Genomic DNA, 16121 nt, shown 5'->3' on the forward strand with positions numbered 1-16121 from the left:
TCATCTCACCTCCTCCAGATCTCGAGTTACTTTGGATCTATCAGGAGTCTTTGTTGTATTAGGTAGCGCATGAATAAAGCAATGCATGAATTTAAAAGGACTTCAGCCGATGTTTTGCTGTTTTAAAATGTTTGTATTATTATTTTGTCAGTGACTGGTGAGTGGGCGTGGCCGTACAGCTCTGCTCTCTGATTGGTCGGCTCGGTGTTGCCAGTGTCAGCCGTGAGAACAGGGTCGTGTTGATTTCAGAAGTCATCATGGCGCTCACTTCCCCAGCCAAAGGTAAAGAGATGTCTTCTGCTAACCTTACCTAGCAAGCCGACGTCCGCTCAGTTGTTTACCTTTAACGACAGGAATCGATTAAGAAAGACATCCTTCCCCTGAAAATGGCTGTCGGTAGCTTTTAGTGAACATTACATAAAGTGTACCGGCGTCAAACTGCTGTGAGACATGGAAGCTAACAGTAGCTAGCTTGGCACTCATTGCTGTACAACTAAAGCAAGAGCTGTTAAATAGGCTAACACCGCGAGCTAAATGTGTCTTCGCTGTGTTGAAAATGTCAAAGCCTTCGTTGTGGTTGAGCTCAAAATGACTGCAAATTGCCTTTCTTATCTCCCCAAGACGTTCAGCAGTAACACGATAAGTACTTAAGTTAGCGAGTGTGCTTCACGATAAGGACCACTGTTAGCAACTTGAACCTTAGCTAGCTTTGTAGCTGTCTTCAAAGCCCGTCGTGAGGACACATACCGAGATGATTTAGTGCGTGTGGATGTCCACAGGCAGCACTGTCATCACCACTTAACATGCACAATAATCGCGTGTAAGCTTGTTATAACAGTGTGTAATTACAGTCATATTAATCTTAGGGACATGGTACAACAAGACGAGGACTGACATTTATTTAAACACCTGACAGATCTGTTGAAAGTGTGTTTAAAAGCCAAAGCAGACACACAACTCAGTGTAATATTTTAGTCACGCTGTTCATTTCCGCATATCAGAAGAAAACAGGTTCCCATAAGGACTTTTCTCCAAAGGTTTTCACTTGTGGTGATCAGTATCTTTGTTGTGTTTCTAGTATTATGATATTATTGTATGTTTTCCATTTTGCCTGCTTTGCATCAGGTTGTGGCTTTTAGTATTTGCATCAAGATATTTAAACAAGATGAGCAGCACTCTGGCTTACAAAATCATCTCAGTGACTGTGAGGCAGGGCAGTTTGAGCCAAGATTGTTTTTATGGTAAAGGCAGCAAAACATGAGAGTGATCAGCAAGCTGCTTGTAAATAATCTGACAAAAACCATACAAATTCCTCATGTAAATGTGATGTACAGTGCCCTTTGCTTGTACCTGTGTAACTTAACTAGTCAAGAGTTTGACATTGATGTGTATCAGAATGGATATTTGGACAAAATTTTACGATCATTTCTTGATTTACACATTTGGTGGTTAACACAGTGCATTGGAAATATGATGCAACGGCTTTTGGACCCCAGGAAGTCTAGCTGGTGCCAAGTGCATGCAACATATCTGGATCCTTTTAAATATATAGATGTTAAATGTATCCTTTGACAAGTTAAATGCATGAGTGACAGTTTAAAAATAATCTGCCACATGTTTTTTAATTTATCACTAGCGCTCATTTTGCTTCTATATATTTTGATGTTGAGTCAAGAGCACAAACACTGCTTCATCTTACTATTTGATTAAAGCTTTGTTTCAGAACTGGTTGATGCTTGCTTAGGTAAATTAGAGCCAAATTACAGCGTTGTGTTTATTTGTCGTCGTCTTCTTCAGCAGCAGTGATAATGCTCCTGCTGCAGTGCCCCACCACTAGTGAAATAGGAAATGCTGCAGATAAAAAAGATAGGAAACCTCCAGTGTGTCATTCATGATGGTTTACTGTGTAATTGTTGGAATCTGGCTAAACTTGTTGTGTTGTGTGAACTTGCATCGTTTCCCTCCAGCTCTGCAGGATTATATGATTGTTCTTGTATTTATTCATTAAATAGGATATAGGATTTAGGATATGGGAAATTTTGGAAACTCGCAGTTTCGGGTTCATAATGATCAGAAAAAATGTTTCTTTCAAAGCTAGTAGTAACCTGAGAGCCAGTCTTACAGCATGATGTCCTGTTTTGAGACCAGTGTGTAGTGCTGTGCCAAGACTCAAAAGATTACTCTGTCCATAGGGGCTCAGCTCTTGCTTAGCTAAATTTTTTCTTCAAGTCTTAAAGGAGAATTTCACCAACATTACACAGCTACAACATGACCTTACCAACATTCGTCTTGTGGACCAAACTAATCACTTTTTGAGTCTGTACTATATAGAGTACAAATCTGATATGGTCTTATATTATTATAAGAACCAGAGACAGGTAAGTTATACAGTACAAAACCTTTGGCAGGGATAAAGACATTTCTATTTGCCTAGGTGGCTAAGGTTACCACATCCTGTATTATCTAACTTAACTGCACTTAAAAGACCTCAAAGGAATCAGTAAAATCAGAAAGATAACTTTCATTTCTTTTTCATCTGTAATTCAAAATTTGAATATTCCTGGGAGTTTAGACCAAATGCTCAGCTACTCATAACCACTATGATACAGCTTGATATGCGATAAGCCAATTGTATAGAAGCAATATGTGCACAGGAAGAGGAAGCGTACTGCTAGTTTCTTAGAGTTGTGCCTTGTTTAAAGGTTAAGCAGGTAAAGTAAGGACAACTTGGCTTAGAGTCATGGAGTAAACCTGGCTTACCTGCAAGTGGACATGCTGAGACAAAAAACAACAAAACAAAGGCAGATTTGAGGTGATCACAACTGTAAATTTCCTGTACTTGTAACACACAGGTTGAAATTGTAGTTGCCAGGCATGTGACCATGATGGGGATTCACAGTATTGTCCAAATAATTATAAAAATGTTCTTAAAATTTTAATAAAAATTAAAAAACAAATTGGCCTCAAACATACGTAGAAACATACATGTGTGTGTGTGTGTGTGTGTGTGTGTGTGTGTGTATGTATGTATGTATGTATGTATGTATTTATTTATTTGTTTAAATTGTGAAAAACAATCAAAGAAGCTTAAGTAATAAGTCATCACAAATGTTCCAGCATAAATTAAAATGGTGATAAACTCATCTACCTGTCGTCTTTTAGTCTGGTATCCATAGTATTTACAAACATCTGATTTAAGTGACAGTAAGGAATACAATGTGCAAGCCAAGCCCTCAGTCATGGTGACAGGCTTAGGTATTTCAGAATAGTTAAGGAAATATAAAATAACAATATGGGACAGTACATCAGCGAGCTAGACAGCTTTCTCAAGTTATTCATGTGAGGATATTCACCATTATCATGTTACTGAAAATTGTGTTTTTGTAATCCTGATCTGTGATAAATCTTTTATCGTCCCATCCCGTGTAGTTGAGTTGATAAATGTTTGTTCTCTCTCAGCAGAGCACTCATATAGCCATCTAATCGACACACTAGAAGATGGCAGGTTCAAGTTCTTCAATCCACAGAAACTAAACGATCCAAGATACGGTGAGTTCAGGCCCTCAGACTTAAAGAAAGGGTGAAGTGATTTTAAAGGCACATGTTCCTCTTTTGAGATCTTTCATGGTCATTGCACTTGGATATCTATCAACACATTGTGCTATACAGGCTACAAATAAGGTGGTGATTTCCAGGATAGCAGTGTGAACATGTTTGCATTTGAAAGATCTTAAGGAACATTGGTAAATACACCTGTAGATGAAGGTAATTCTTGACTTAATCTTTAAGAGCCTGAATTGCTTTTGCTAGTGCACATCCACTTCACAGTAAGATTTAATCGCACATTGTTTACTGTGGGAAATAAACCCACCTTTTTTTGTTTGCTCCATGTAGACCAGCTGCCTCTGTCCATCCGTGTCTTACTGGAAGCAGCAATACGTAACTGTGATGGCTTCTACACAAAAGAGGAAGACATCCAGAACATCCTGGACTGGCAACAGCAGCAGAATAAAGCCGAGGTGCCGTTCTCTCCAGCACGAGTCCTTCTCCAGGACTTTACGTGAGTTTCACATGGAAGACAGCTGATCCACCAGGAGTTTGCATAGTAGATCTCATGTCATCACGCTCTCTCTTTGTGTTCCTTGTTGATACATGAGGTTATGACTTTAAGGGAAGGAAGGTTATGTTTCCTTCTCCTGTTTCCTTTGACAGTGGTATTCCTGCCATGGTGGACCTGGCAGCCATGAGGGATGCTGTGGCCAAACATGGCATGGACCCCAGCCTGGTCAACCCTAAATGCCCCACTGACCTCATCGTAGATCACTCATTACAGATTGATTATAGCAAATGGTGTGTTTGCTTTTATATTTTCCATTTATATATATAGACAATGAGCTAAAGTGAGTAAAGACTGACACATACTTGACTTCTCATCATTGGATATTTTTGTGCTTTCATAAAAAAAGTAATCAGAAGTTACTTGTTTTTTTTATGGCTTGTATTAACGTTAATAACGCTGTTATTCTTATTTATATTATATTTTGTAATACAACACTTCTTTTTGTCTCCACAGTGCCATACAGAATGCTCCAAACCCAGGTGGAGGTGACGGCCCAAACCAGAGCCAGGCTCCATCCCGATCCACACCCTCCAGGCCTCTGTCCAGAGGAGGCTCACATTGTGGAGGCCAGCGGGGCTCTTGTAGTAAAGCCACCTGCAGTGACCCTCCAGCCTCCACTGCTCAGGCTCCAGCGTCTGTCCAGCAGATCGAGAATACACCTCTCCTCTGCCCTTTCCACCTGAAGCCTGTATCTGAGTGAGTTTTTATACATGGCTGTTCATCGCCGCTGTTTCTAACATACAACATTGCTGATATCAAAAGACTCTGATAAAATAATTCACTTATCTGATGAAATGATGAAAACACTTGTGTTTGTCCAAGTTACATTTTATATTGAAAACTCTGATCGGAATATGACTCACATGGAAATCAATTGCACATGTCACTTTTTTTAACAGTAAAAGTTGAGGTTATCTCACCGATTTAGTTCCCGTTTAGTATGTTTTACTGTTAATTTGCTTTTTTTTTCCACAGACCCGAAACAGCTTTGAAGAATCAGGAAATGGAACTTGTCAGAAACAAAGAGAGACTTCAGTTCTTTAAGGTACTGCAAAGAGCAAATCTGTTTTTATTATGTCATAACATAATGTTTGGCATAGAGGGACTATAACTAGCATTTCAATAAAAGAATCCAGTGCCGTGTCAACACCACTCTGATGTTTGTACGATAGGGAAAATTGCTATCACCAGCAGCCTGCTTAATTTGGCTTAAGAAAAAGATGGGAAACAGGGCGAAACCGTTAGCTTGGCTCCGTCCAAAGTTAACAAAATCCACCGACTAGCACTTCTGTAGATCACTAACTTATTAAAACAAAAGCGTAGAAAAAACCCAAACAACCATTTTACAGGGGCTGTGCAGGATATTTCATGTTACCTCCTGGAGTCTCTCCTGGTTGCCTGTCAAGTGATTATGATGAAGAATTAGTCCTGAATAAAGTTAGTTGGCTGCTGGCTTAATTTTTTACAAGAGACAGAAGAATGGTATTACTCATTTGTAAGTGTGTTTCATATATTCATATGAATCTTTTAAAGGAGTATTTAATGCAGTAATTACAAAAAAACGTTTTGTTTATGTAAAAGGCTACATTTTGGCTGATGACATGCAGAGGACAAAACAAAAATAAACTTTGTGCCTTGAGTGAGAGACATAGTGTGATGATTTTCTAACCATCACTCTTTTCCTATACTCCGACCAAACAGTGGTGTTCGAAAGCATTTAAGAATGTGAACGTGGTTCCTCCGGACGTCGGTGCGGTCCACCAGGTGAATCTGGAGTATCTGTCCCGCGTGATCCAGGTCAGCGATGGCTTCATCTACCCTGACAGTGTGGTGGGAACCGATTCACACACCACCATGATCAATGGCCTGGGCATCCTCGGCTGGGGTAAACCATTTTTAAACTGTTTTTACCACTTGTTAACATTTTGGTCAAGTTGCACATGAACTGTAATATACAACCATGTTTTTCTCTTCAGGGGGTGAGGAAATAAAAAGTACTTTTCTCTGTTCTTAGAAAATGTCTTTAAGTTTCCTTTTTTCTCCCTGTGGTTCTTTTCTCCACCAGGAGTTGGAGGAATCGAGTCAGAAGCCGTGATGCTGGGCCAGCCAGTGTCTCTGACCCTTCCTCAGGTGGTGGGTTGTAAACTGGTGGGCTCCATCAATCCCCTGACCACCTCCATAGACGTCGTCCTCGGCATCACAAAGGTAACACTGCTCTGCTTTGCTTCATGTCTCATTATGACTATATTTCTTATCACACATGTTCCAGTGAGACACAGTAGAATATAGAAAAACTGAAAATGCACTCACGAATAATTTCACAGTTGTGAAGAATTGAATTATCAAAAAAGATACTTAACAAGGACGAACTTATCAAGGATATAATGTCATCCATCATCACCCATCATGTGGTACAAAAACTGACATTTCCCTTTAGCCGTACTATCTGTGCTAACCTATTATGTGTGTGGATTTTCCAGCACTTAAGGCAAGCTGGGATTGCTGGGAAATTTGTGGAGTTCTTTGGACCTGGTGTCTGTCAGCTGTCAGCTCCTGACCGAACCACCATCGCCAACATGTGCCCCGAGTACAATGCCACCGTCAGCTTCTTCCCCGTCGACCAAGTCACACTCAAGCACTTTAAAAAGACAAGTGAGTCAGACGAGAGTGAAACTATTTATTAAGCATTTATTGCCTTATAGCTGCAAACTGGAACACTGCTTTATCGAGTCCATTAAGTTATTCTTGGTTTTATTACATATTCAGTCTGAATTTACAGGGTAATAACTGTTGTTCAATAAAGCATTTGAAAAAACAATAGATTTATAAACATCAAGGCAAGTCGACCATGGTATTAAAAATGTGGACATTTGTGGGATTAAGAGAGAACAAAGACATAAAAGAAAATAAAAACAACCAGTTGAACTATTAAAAGTCATTAAATGGTGCAATAAATTTGGCTCTATGTATATAATATTGTGCCATTAAAAGAATTATTTTTATCAACAGATTTTCTTGTTTCAGTTGAATCTGTAAGACGTCACCATCATTTTGGCTGATGTGTCATATTTTACCTTCCAGATTTTACCCAGGAAAAACTTGAATTGCTGGAGTCTTACATGAAGGCTGTAAAACTTTTCAGAAGCTATGAGGACCCCTCAGAGGACCCCCAGTATTCTGAGGTAATGTATCAAACCTCGCTGTAAATGCTCGGAGCACTTAAGGCTCATTTATGTATGAAAATAGATGAAACCGCTTTAAACGATATAACTGTCACTGCCCACAAACTTTCATGCGTCCTTCGCGTTGGCATGGATGTTCTCCCTCCTAATCTCCCAGTTTTTATGTAGTAACAACTGTGTGAATTAGCATCGTACATTTGTTAAAAACTTCTCAACAACTCGCATAGCTTCTTCTCGTAAAGTTCCATTTATTTTCTTCACTTTCTTCCTTCTTCTGTTTCCAACGACTAGCAGAAGTTCTGCTCTGTTGGTGCATATCTGTAAGCTTTGAGACAATGTGCTGAAATAGAGATGAAATACCCAGAATACAGACAAAAGTATCTTCATCTCCCTCTCAACCTTACTCTTCTCCTGAGTAAGAAGAGAAAAACTGGTGGATAAAGTTTCCTTTTTTGTGTAATGATGGTTCTAATACCCTCACGACAGCCATATTATTGGTGCAGCAGTATTAGAACAGATTTTCATAGTAAAGTGAAATTAAAACTGTTCCTTAATTGGCAGGTGATTGAGATCAACCTGAGTTCCATGGTACCCTACGTGAGCGGACCGAAGAGGCCTCAGGACAGAGTGGCAGTCAGCAGCATGAAAGAAGACTTCCAAAGTTGTCTCGATGAGAAGGTAACATACAATAAAAACTCTGCTAGTCCTCAGACTAACAAGCATGACTCAGTCAGATATTTGGACTCAGGTTCAAGGTTATGCTGGTGACACATTGTTGACATGTTTTTGGGTGTTATCTAACATTTCTTTCTTTGTTCTTGGTTTCCCTGCAGGTTGGATTCAAAGGCTTCCACATCTCGAAGGAGAAGCAGGACATCCGGGTTCCTTTCCTGCACTGCGGTCAGGAGTATCAGCTGGTCCACGGCTCGGTGGTCATCGCAGCCGTCATCAGCTGCACCAACAACTGCAACCCGTCTGTCATGCTTACTGCAGGTAGACCACTGAGTCAACAGATGGAGCCGTGATCAGATTTCTGAAAATAATCCCAAATGTCATCTGTGTGTGAGTCAGTAGATGTGAAGTGTTTCCTTCAAGCATGAATCTATTTCTAGCTGCACTCTCACGTCTTTACTGTTACTTACAATTACAATACTCTGCTCTGTGCCATTTTGTCTTTGTGGTTACTCAACAAAGGCACATTTGTGAAATGCAGCTGTTTTTTATGATTGACAGGTCTGCTGGCCAAGAAGGCTGTGGAGGCGGGGCTTGTTGTCAAACCTTATATTCGGACCAGCCTGGCTCCTGGAAGTGGCATGGTCACTCACTACCTCAATACCAGTGGAGTCCTGCCTTACTTTAGCCAGCTGGGGTAAGCATGTGTACGCAGTGACAACACACACTCACAAATACCCCTTTAACTCCAAGGCAATGACCCAGAATGAACCCACCTCCCCTTGACTGAAGTTAACCATAGCGCTAACATAACACATGTTTGGTTTTGAAAGAGTGATTGGTTCTTTTGGAGGTTGTAGTTCGTGGTGTTGCTGAATTGTTCTGCATTACACTGACAGGTCTTTATTTTTCATTTAGTCACTTCCCCTTTATAATATCAAGGGCAGACTAAAAAACAGAAACCTCTATTATTGCAGGACTGTTGTTTATCAGATTGCATTATTTTTCGCTAGATTTATAGTTCATACTTACATGCTTTGTGCGCAAGTGGTGTCAAAATCCAAAGCAGGCTCATTGCCAAGGAGATTTTAAACATACAAGGACTTTTGTCTTGGTATTTTGGTGTGCAACAACCATAATAAACACAGTAATACCGCTTTAATGCTGGACAAAAACCCCACTAACACCTGCTGACATCTGGCTTTTGTCTTCAATATGAATGGGTACAATTAGCATTTACTCGCCGGCGGTAGTCACGGGTATTTATTGGCCCCTGCTCCGATCGACTGATGAAAACACAACACAGTGAAGGCGCTAATTTACTCTCCTTTTCAGGCGTGATGATATGAAGCACATTGAAGTTGAGGCCGCCAGCTTATTAAGACTTTAAATCTGTCCCTGTTCAAGCAGCTTGTACATCGCTCAGTCGGCGCTGACATTAAAAGAGAGACTTGAAGTAAAAGATATTTAAAACGTACTCGTTGTCAGTAGAGGGTAGACCAATTATGGTAGATTATCGGGCCGATATTCAGTATTTTCTGATTATGAGTACTGGTGATTTTTCTGTCAGATTGGCGATTAAATAAACTAAGTAAAAAATGTTGTACTTTAGCTCTGATGCAGCAACCTCTTTCACAATGTACTGCCAAAACACTATCTGATGACGGTTACACGTCACAGACACTGAATAAACATAATCTGCAAAGTAACTAGCAACTGAATGTGTAGGATGAAGTGGAGAGGAAGTAAAAAGTAGAAGAAACTGGATTACTTTTTTAGTAATCGGTATCAGCCCTGAAAAAGCCATAACAGTCGACCCCTACTTGTTAGTAGCTTTCATGCATATCAGCTGCCTGGTCGGTACTGCGAATGTGCAACTCTCAACAGAGATAAGAAAAAAAGTGAGATGTCTCACTCCTTTGCGACTTCTGTTATCAGCTCCAGAAAAACAATGGGCCTCATTCATGAACCGTTCTTACGAACAAATTTGTTCTTAAGTCCCACTTACGAAGATTTTACGAAGATTGTGGCATTCATGAATTTTTTCTTATCTAGGATTTTTTCTCAGGCAAGAACAAATCCTACGAACACTCAGGAGTACTCTTACGCACATTTCAGTGCCGAAATGTTGGCATGGTTGTGTTTTCTTCTCTTGTGTAGTTCAATAAAATGCAATATTACAGTGATAATTCTGTCATATTTATTCATTTATTTATTTATTTCATATTTTTGGTAATTTACAAAGAATTTAAATTCTAAAATAAATTAAATGTGCCAATGATTTAAGATAAATCAAGTAAATTGGAAACATGCCATCAATTAGTAACCCCCCCACCCTATTTATACGTGGCATTTCTCCATCCAAGGCCCGCAAAACAATGGCATATATATTGCTCCTGCAGCTTTCATCAATGTAAGAACACAGCTGCGAACAATTCTGAGGCTTACGAACGAGTTGGTGAATCTGACGTAGGGTTTTCTTAAGGAACCTCTTAAGAACAACTTAAGAAAGAATCTAAGAAGATATTGGTGAATGAAGCCCAATGTGTGTAATTCAGAGTTGAATTGATTCAGACTTTGTAATACATGTTTTAATGTCTTGTGGATATAGTTTCGTGATGTATGTGATGGGTTTGTGACAAACAAGATTTAAAAAGTCTTGTCTCCTAGCAATTTTAAAAACCTGCATATATACACTAATTTTAGTGTTAAAGTGTTATAAGAAAAAGTAAAAGAAGTAAGCACTAAACATTGGTAAATAGCAAATTAATTCCGAATGGTCTCCCTTCACATCACAGGTTTGAGGTGATTGGTTATGGCTGTGCCACCTGTGTGGGGAACACGGCTCCGTTACGAGAGGCTGTCGTGGATGCAATCAAACAGGTAAGAGCTCCATAAAGCTACATCAAGATGTTTCTGTAGGTCATTAAAAAAAAGTGCATCCCACAACAATCAAATCTGGATCATCTTCTGTGTTTTAGGGGGATCTTGTGGCCTGCGGTGTTTTATCTGGCAACAGGCACTTTGAAGGCCGCCTGTGTGACTGCGTGCGTGCCAACTACCTTGCCTCCCCTCCCCTGGTGGTGGCTTATGCCCTCGCGGGCACTGTGGGAATCGACTTTGAGAAAGAGCCTCTGGGTAAGGAAGGCACACATCGGGGAGCTGCTCCTCTAAAACCTGATGCTCATTAGCGGATTTGTCTGATGACATTGAAGCATTAGTGGTTTGGTGTCTTGTGCAGACATGTATCAGCCATGGAACAGGTGACAAAGGAGCAGTGTGAGCAGCTTCAGAACAATGTGTTGTCTCGTAGTGACAAGTGATGTGTTTAACAAAAAAGCTTTAACGCAAACGTTTTATTTGACTCTTTTTTTGTCACTGGTGCAGGCGTGACCTCAGAGGGGAAGGAGGTGTATCTCTGTGACATCTGGCCGTCCAGGGAGGAGGTCCAACAGACTGAAGAGGACACAGTCATCTCCTCCATTTTTAAGGATCTCAGGGGAAGGATGGAGGTGAGGATATGATCATTCTGTCATTTCTTCCTTCATTTATTTATGTCTAATGTATGTTTCATTTACTTAAGTGATGTACTTATGATATAAATGTTTTTCGTTCCCTCTGTGCCCTCTCTCCAGAAAGGGAACACATTTTGGAACAACGTTGACTGTCCAGATTCTGTGGTCTTCCCCTGGGATCACAAGTCCACTTATATCCGTTCACCGTCATTCTTCAGCAAGTTGGTAAGTCTTCCAACCTTCGGGGTAATTATTGTTTTGCACGTGTTTCCTGATTTCACATAATGAAGTAAGCACAGCAGCAGATTAGACAATAAGGGCCTCCTCTGTCCCTGCTTGTCTTTCATCTCAGAGTAAAGAGGTCACAGCTCCACAGTCGATAGAGAACGCTCACGTCTTGCTGTTCCTCGGAGACAAAGTGACCACGGACCACATCTCACCAGCAGGCAGCATTGCGAGGGTCAGCGCCGCTGCCAAGTACCTGCAGAGCAAACGGTCAGTTTCTCGTCAGCAATGTTGGGGCTCATTATTCAAAAAAGTAATATATTACACATTACACATTACTCTCAAAAATAGTAATGCCTTACATTACATGATTACTCCCTGAAGAAAGTAATTAGTTACATTACTAGTTACATTACTCGTTGTATTCATGTCGCTCCACGGTTCCTTAGCAACAAGCTTTGTGTGTGCGTGCTGTCTCTGTAGGTGCTTCATTAAGTTTGAGGTAGTGTTAGCAGCGGTGGAGAGAAGTTTCCAACACGGGCAAAGTGTGCACCTTACAGTCAAGTTGTTTTCCTTACATTCAACAAATTCAAAGTAATGTTTTAAAGGAACAAGCTTGGCGAACTGTTATGTGATTACTACATTCAACAGTAATTCAGTTCAAACAGTAATGCCTTACACTACTTGTTACTGAAAAAAGTAATGTGATTAATGTGATTACACCCAACACTGCTCGTCAGACACCATGAAAACCAGAAATATTGATTGAGTGGTACTGATGAAACAGTTTGACCACAAGTTCCATCCGTAAGCTGTTCTGAAAAGTGTTATTTCACTAAAGGAGCCAATCTCAGCACATTTTCACAATATACACAAATAATGTGATAGTGAGAGTCATGATGGACTACGAGAAGTCCAGACTAGAGAATTAGAGAAGACAACTGATGGAATTTTGTTGATATCATTGCCATTATTGATCCCGCATATTTGTCCAGTTCTTCAGTCCATCAATTGATCTCATTGATTCTTGATGGTAGCTGTAGCAGTCTGTTGTGTGATCGTGCAGCTACTTATGATCTGAATGAAAACTACAAAACTTATTTGTGAAGTTCAATTTTTCTGTTGCAAAAACAGAACTCACTGAAATGTTTCTTGAAAATCAAAATAATGACAAAACTTTTTTGCAATTTTCACTGACATGAATATAGAGTGGTGATGACAGATATACAGTTTGTACATTCTGTGGGCTCAATAGGTCAACAAAGGATGCAAGTGTTGTCACTGAACAAAGTCATGGTTTGTTTAACTGTAGTTCATTTGGTGAAGTCAAATTTATTTACCTCTCACTTTGAATATTTTTTCCCCAGTCTGACACCGCGGGAGTTTAACTCGTACGGCGCTCGCAGAGGGAACGATGCAGTGATGACCAGAGGCACGTTCGCCAGCATCAAGCTCCAAAACCGATTTATCGGCAAACCGGGCCCTAAGACTTTGCACATTCCTTCAGGCCAGACGGTGAGTGGAAGTGGAGTTGTTACTTTTGAGCTAAAGCATGTGTGAGTAACAACACGTCCTTATATGTCCTCCTCTTGTCCGTCTGATCAGTTGGATGTCTTCGAGGCAGCTGAACGCTATCAGAGAGACAGCATTCCCCTCATCATCCTGGCAGGGAAAGACTATGGCTCTGGGAACTCCAGGGACTGGGTCGCTAAAGGACCATACCTGCTGGTAAATTTCACTACGAACACACTCCACTTTCCACTGACGGATATGGAAGGAAATAGGTTCCACAAAAGTTGTCCACAATGATTTACCCTGCCTCGCTTTTTTAACCGCTCTCCTGGTTCTCTGCAGGGGGTACGGGCAGTCATAGCCGAGAGCTTTGAGAAGCTGCACAAGAACCAGCTGGTGGGGATGGGCATCATGCCGCTGCAGTTCCTGCCCGACCAGAACGCAGACTCACTGGAGCTCAGCGGGAAGGAGAGGTTCACCATCACGCTGCCCGACAGCCTGAGTCCGAGGCAGCAGCTAGCTGTCAAGGTAGGAAACAGGCAGCTGTGATTAACAGTCAGAATTCAGTCAGAAAGTTTAGTTTCGTGTTTTATTAATTGTTTTGTACCCAGGAATCCATACAAAACAACTGTCCTATATTAAAAAGGGGCAGAATAAACACAGCCTTTACATATTATTGACATTGTGAAGCTGTACAGAAGCACTGAGGGGCAAATAAAAACAACATTTTGCATCATCCTCATCAGATGATCCTCTGAGCGATTATTTGATGATGAGTGATACCTTCACTGTCTGTAAAATATCTTAAATCCAAAAGCATTTTGATAACTAGTCCAGTGAAAGTTGTATCTGTCTTCTCTTGCAGACCAGCCAAGGAAAGTCCTTCTTCGTCACGGCACTGTTCGACACCGACATGGACATAATCTTTTTCCGACACGGAGGCCATCTCAGATATGTTGCCCGGACTTTTCTCTGAAACAACCTGCACCCTGAACACAAGCCTACTGAATGTGCCCGAGGTTCATGAACAGCAGCCTTCATCATTTCACCAGTTTGTCTTCAGTGCAGGTGGAAAAAAACAGCTCATCAGAGCAACATAATGGCTGATGATTTGTCTGGTTGAGTCGGATAAACGTCTCCAGACTTTGGGGAGTTGAGAGACGCCTGAACTGCTTCTCCATCACTACACATGGCTGGTTCTGCATTTGCGTCAGCAGCGTTTCACCTCACAAGACAGGCAAAATAAGGGCGGGAGAGAAGTGAAGATTGTAACCTAGACAACGAACTTTGAACATCTTCTTGTGGTTCATTGTCGGAGAATGAATCTGCAGAGTACTGAGGGGACATTTCTTCAGCCGAGAAGAAATGAATCCAGTCTGCTTTTGTTGTTGTTGTTTAACTGACAAAAACAAAACAATCCTGCCTAGAAAGGCTAACATGGTGCTAGGTACTACAGCATGAATACATTGTTTTTTCCGCCACAACAAAGTTAATTGTCTTATTTTGTGCATTGCAAAAATTTTGCAGAATTGATGTCAGTTCCCCACAGTTCTCATTGCGGCCAAACAATCTCACGTAAACTGAAGTTCTGTTCATATTTCTTTCCTCAGATTGCCTTCTGCAAAACGTGCAATTGCCTCCTAATACAGTCGACTTTTATTTTGTGAAAAAAGTGAAATCCTTCTTTTTGCTGTTGCTTGTATCACAAAGCTCCCATCGTAGAGATGTCTCCTACTACAACTGATAGTCTTCTGCATCACATTAAAGGTAAATTGTCAACGTTTTTCAGCGTGAAGAATCCATTAATGTCACTCCAGAAAACGGCAGATGCTTTTGAAAGAGTTTGATGAATTCTGAACAAAAAGGGTTCTTATTTGAAATACATATGGTGTTTGTACACAAAGTATTTACTAAGTTTAATCAAAATGCCACATTATAAGTTTAAATTTTTTGTCAACTTAAAGCTGGCTTTGGTAAGATTGAAGAAGAACATTAGTAAGGTGCCTTTTATTGCTTTAGGGTACCTCAGCAGTGTGGCAGCTCCAGCAATCAGTCCATACTCCATACAGACTGGTTCAAGCAGGTCTTGTTTAAAGAGACATTTGAAAGACCAACAGAAAATTACAAATGGCTCCTGGCTACAGCTCATCTGGTGATATTTTGACCCTTTAAGCCCAAATCTTCACTATAGCCTTTTTTATTGTCCGCCATACTGCCTTATGTTGGTGGGTGAGCTTAAACTTGTTGTTGGGTGTAAATTATTTCTTTTCAAACATATTTGGGATCTCTGTGCTTCCTGAGACCCGGATAATGCTGGACAAGTTGTATGGAGCCATTTTCACTTTTCAAAGTTAGAAAATAACATTGCGATGCCCTCTGGTGGACAATCTTTGTATTAGAGACACTGTTTATAAATTACCTTAAATTATAGTGTTTTTGGTTGACTTTTCATATCCTGTTGATGAGTAGGAGCTGTACTGATGTATTACCCGAGACAATTTTCAGTTGGCCTCTTGTTGGATGTACATTGACTTTAAATCTTCTGTTGGTAAGATAGTCATTTTGAAGCTTTGGTTTCCCAACTTGTCAAATACTGACGCTGTGGGATCATAAATTGGCATCAGTTTTCTACAAGTTGGGAATGAGACTCAAAAATCAACCATCTTACCAACAGGATCTTCAGTTAGGTCTTCACCTGGTTAAACTAAAAAATTAAAGACCAGTTGAAGCTGCAACAGCGGTGTAGTCCTATGAAAGATACAGTAAGTTTCAAAAACAGATTAGTAAGTATTACGTTTTTAAATCTGGTATGAAAATGTTATAATGATTCTTCGTGGATAAAAAGGATCTGAAAGAACGGACTCACTCATTCAAGCTTTGTCAGGCAGCATCACA

The 16121-nt window shown here is 40.4% G+C and overlaps 1 protein-coding gene across 2 annotated transcripts; it reads left to right on the forward strand.

The window, feature by feature from the left end:
• Nucleotides 1-153: 153 nt before the first annotated feature.
• On the forward strand, nt 154-16083 carry ireb2 (iron-responsive element binding protein 2). Of its 2 annotated transcripts, none has more exons than XM_030425385.1 (22): nt 154-282; nt 3460-3549; nt 3895-4060; nt 4213-4350; nt 4574-4816; nt 5096-5165; nt 5822-6005; nt 6186-6325; nt 6601-6772; nt 7202-7302; nt 7864-7980; nt 8136-8295; nt 8536-8671; nt 10773-10857; nt 10956-11112; nt 11362-11486; nt 11610-11714; nt 11842-11984; nt 13082-13229; nt 13320-13442; nt 13569-13754; nt 14092-16083. In XM_030425385.1, exons 1-22 carry the CDS (start codon nt 258-260, stop codon nt 14200-14202), a joined length of 2925 nt encoding a protein of 974 aa, XP_030281245.1. In that variant the 5' UTR covers nt 154-257; the 3' UTR covers nt 14203-16083. The 2 variants fall into 2 exon arrangements, with proteins under 2 accessions (XP_030281245.1, XP_030281246.1); XM_030425386.1 differs by having other exon boundaries at nt 3463-3549.
• The last annotated feature ends 38 nt before the right edge of the window (nt 16084-16121 follow it).

Source organism: Sparus aurata, chromosome 8, assembly GCF_900880675.1.
Source record: "Sparus aurata chromosome 8, fSpaAur1.1, whole genome shotgun sequence".
NCBI classification, from domain to species: domain Eukaryota; kingdom Metazoa; phylum Chordata; class Actinopteri; order Spariformes; family Sparidae; genus Sparus; species Sparus aurata.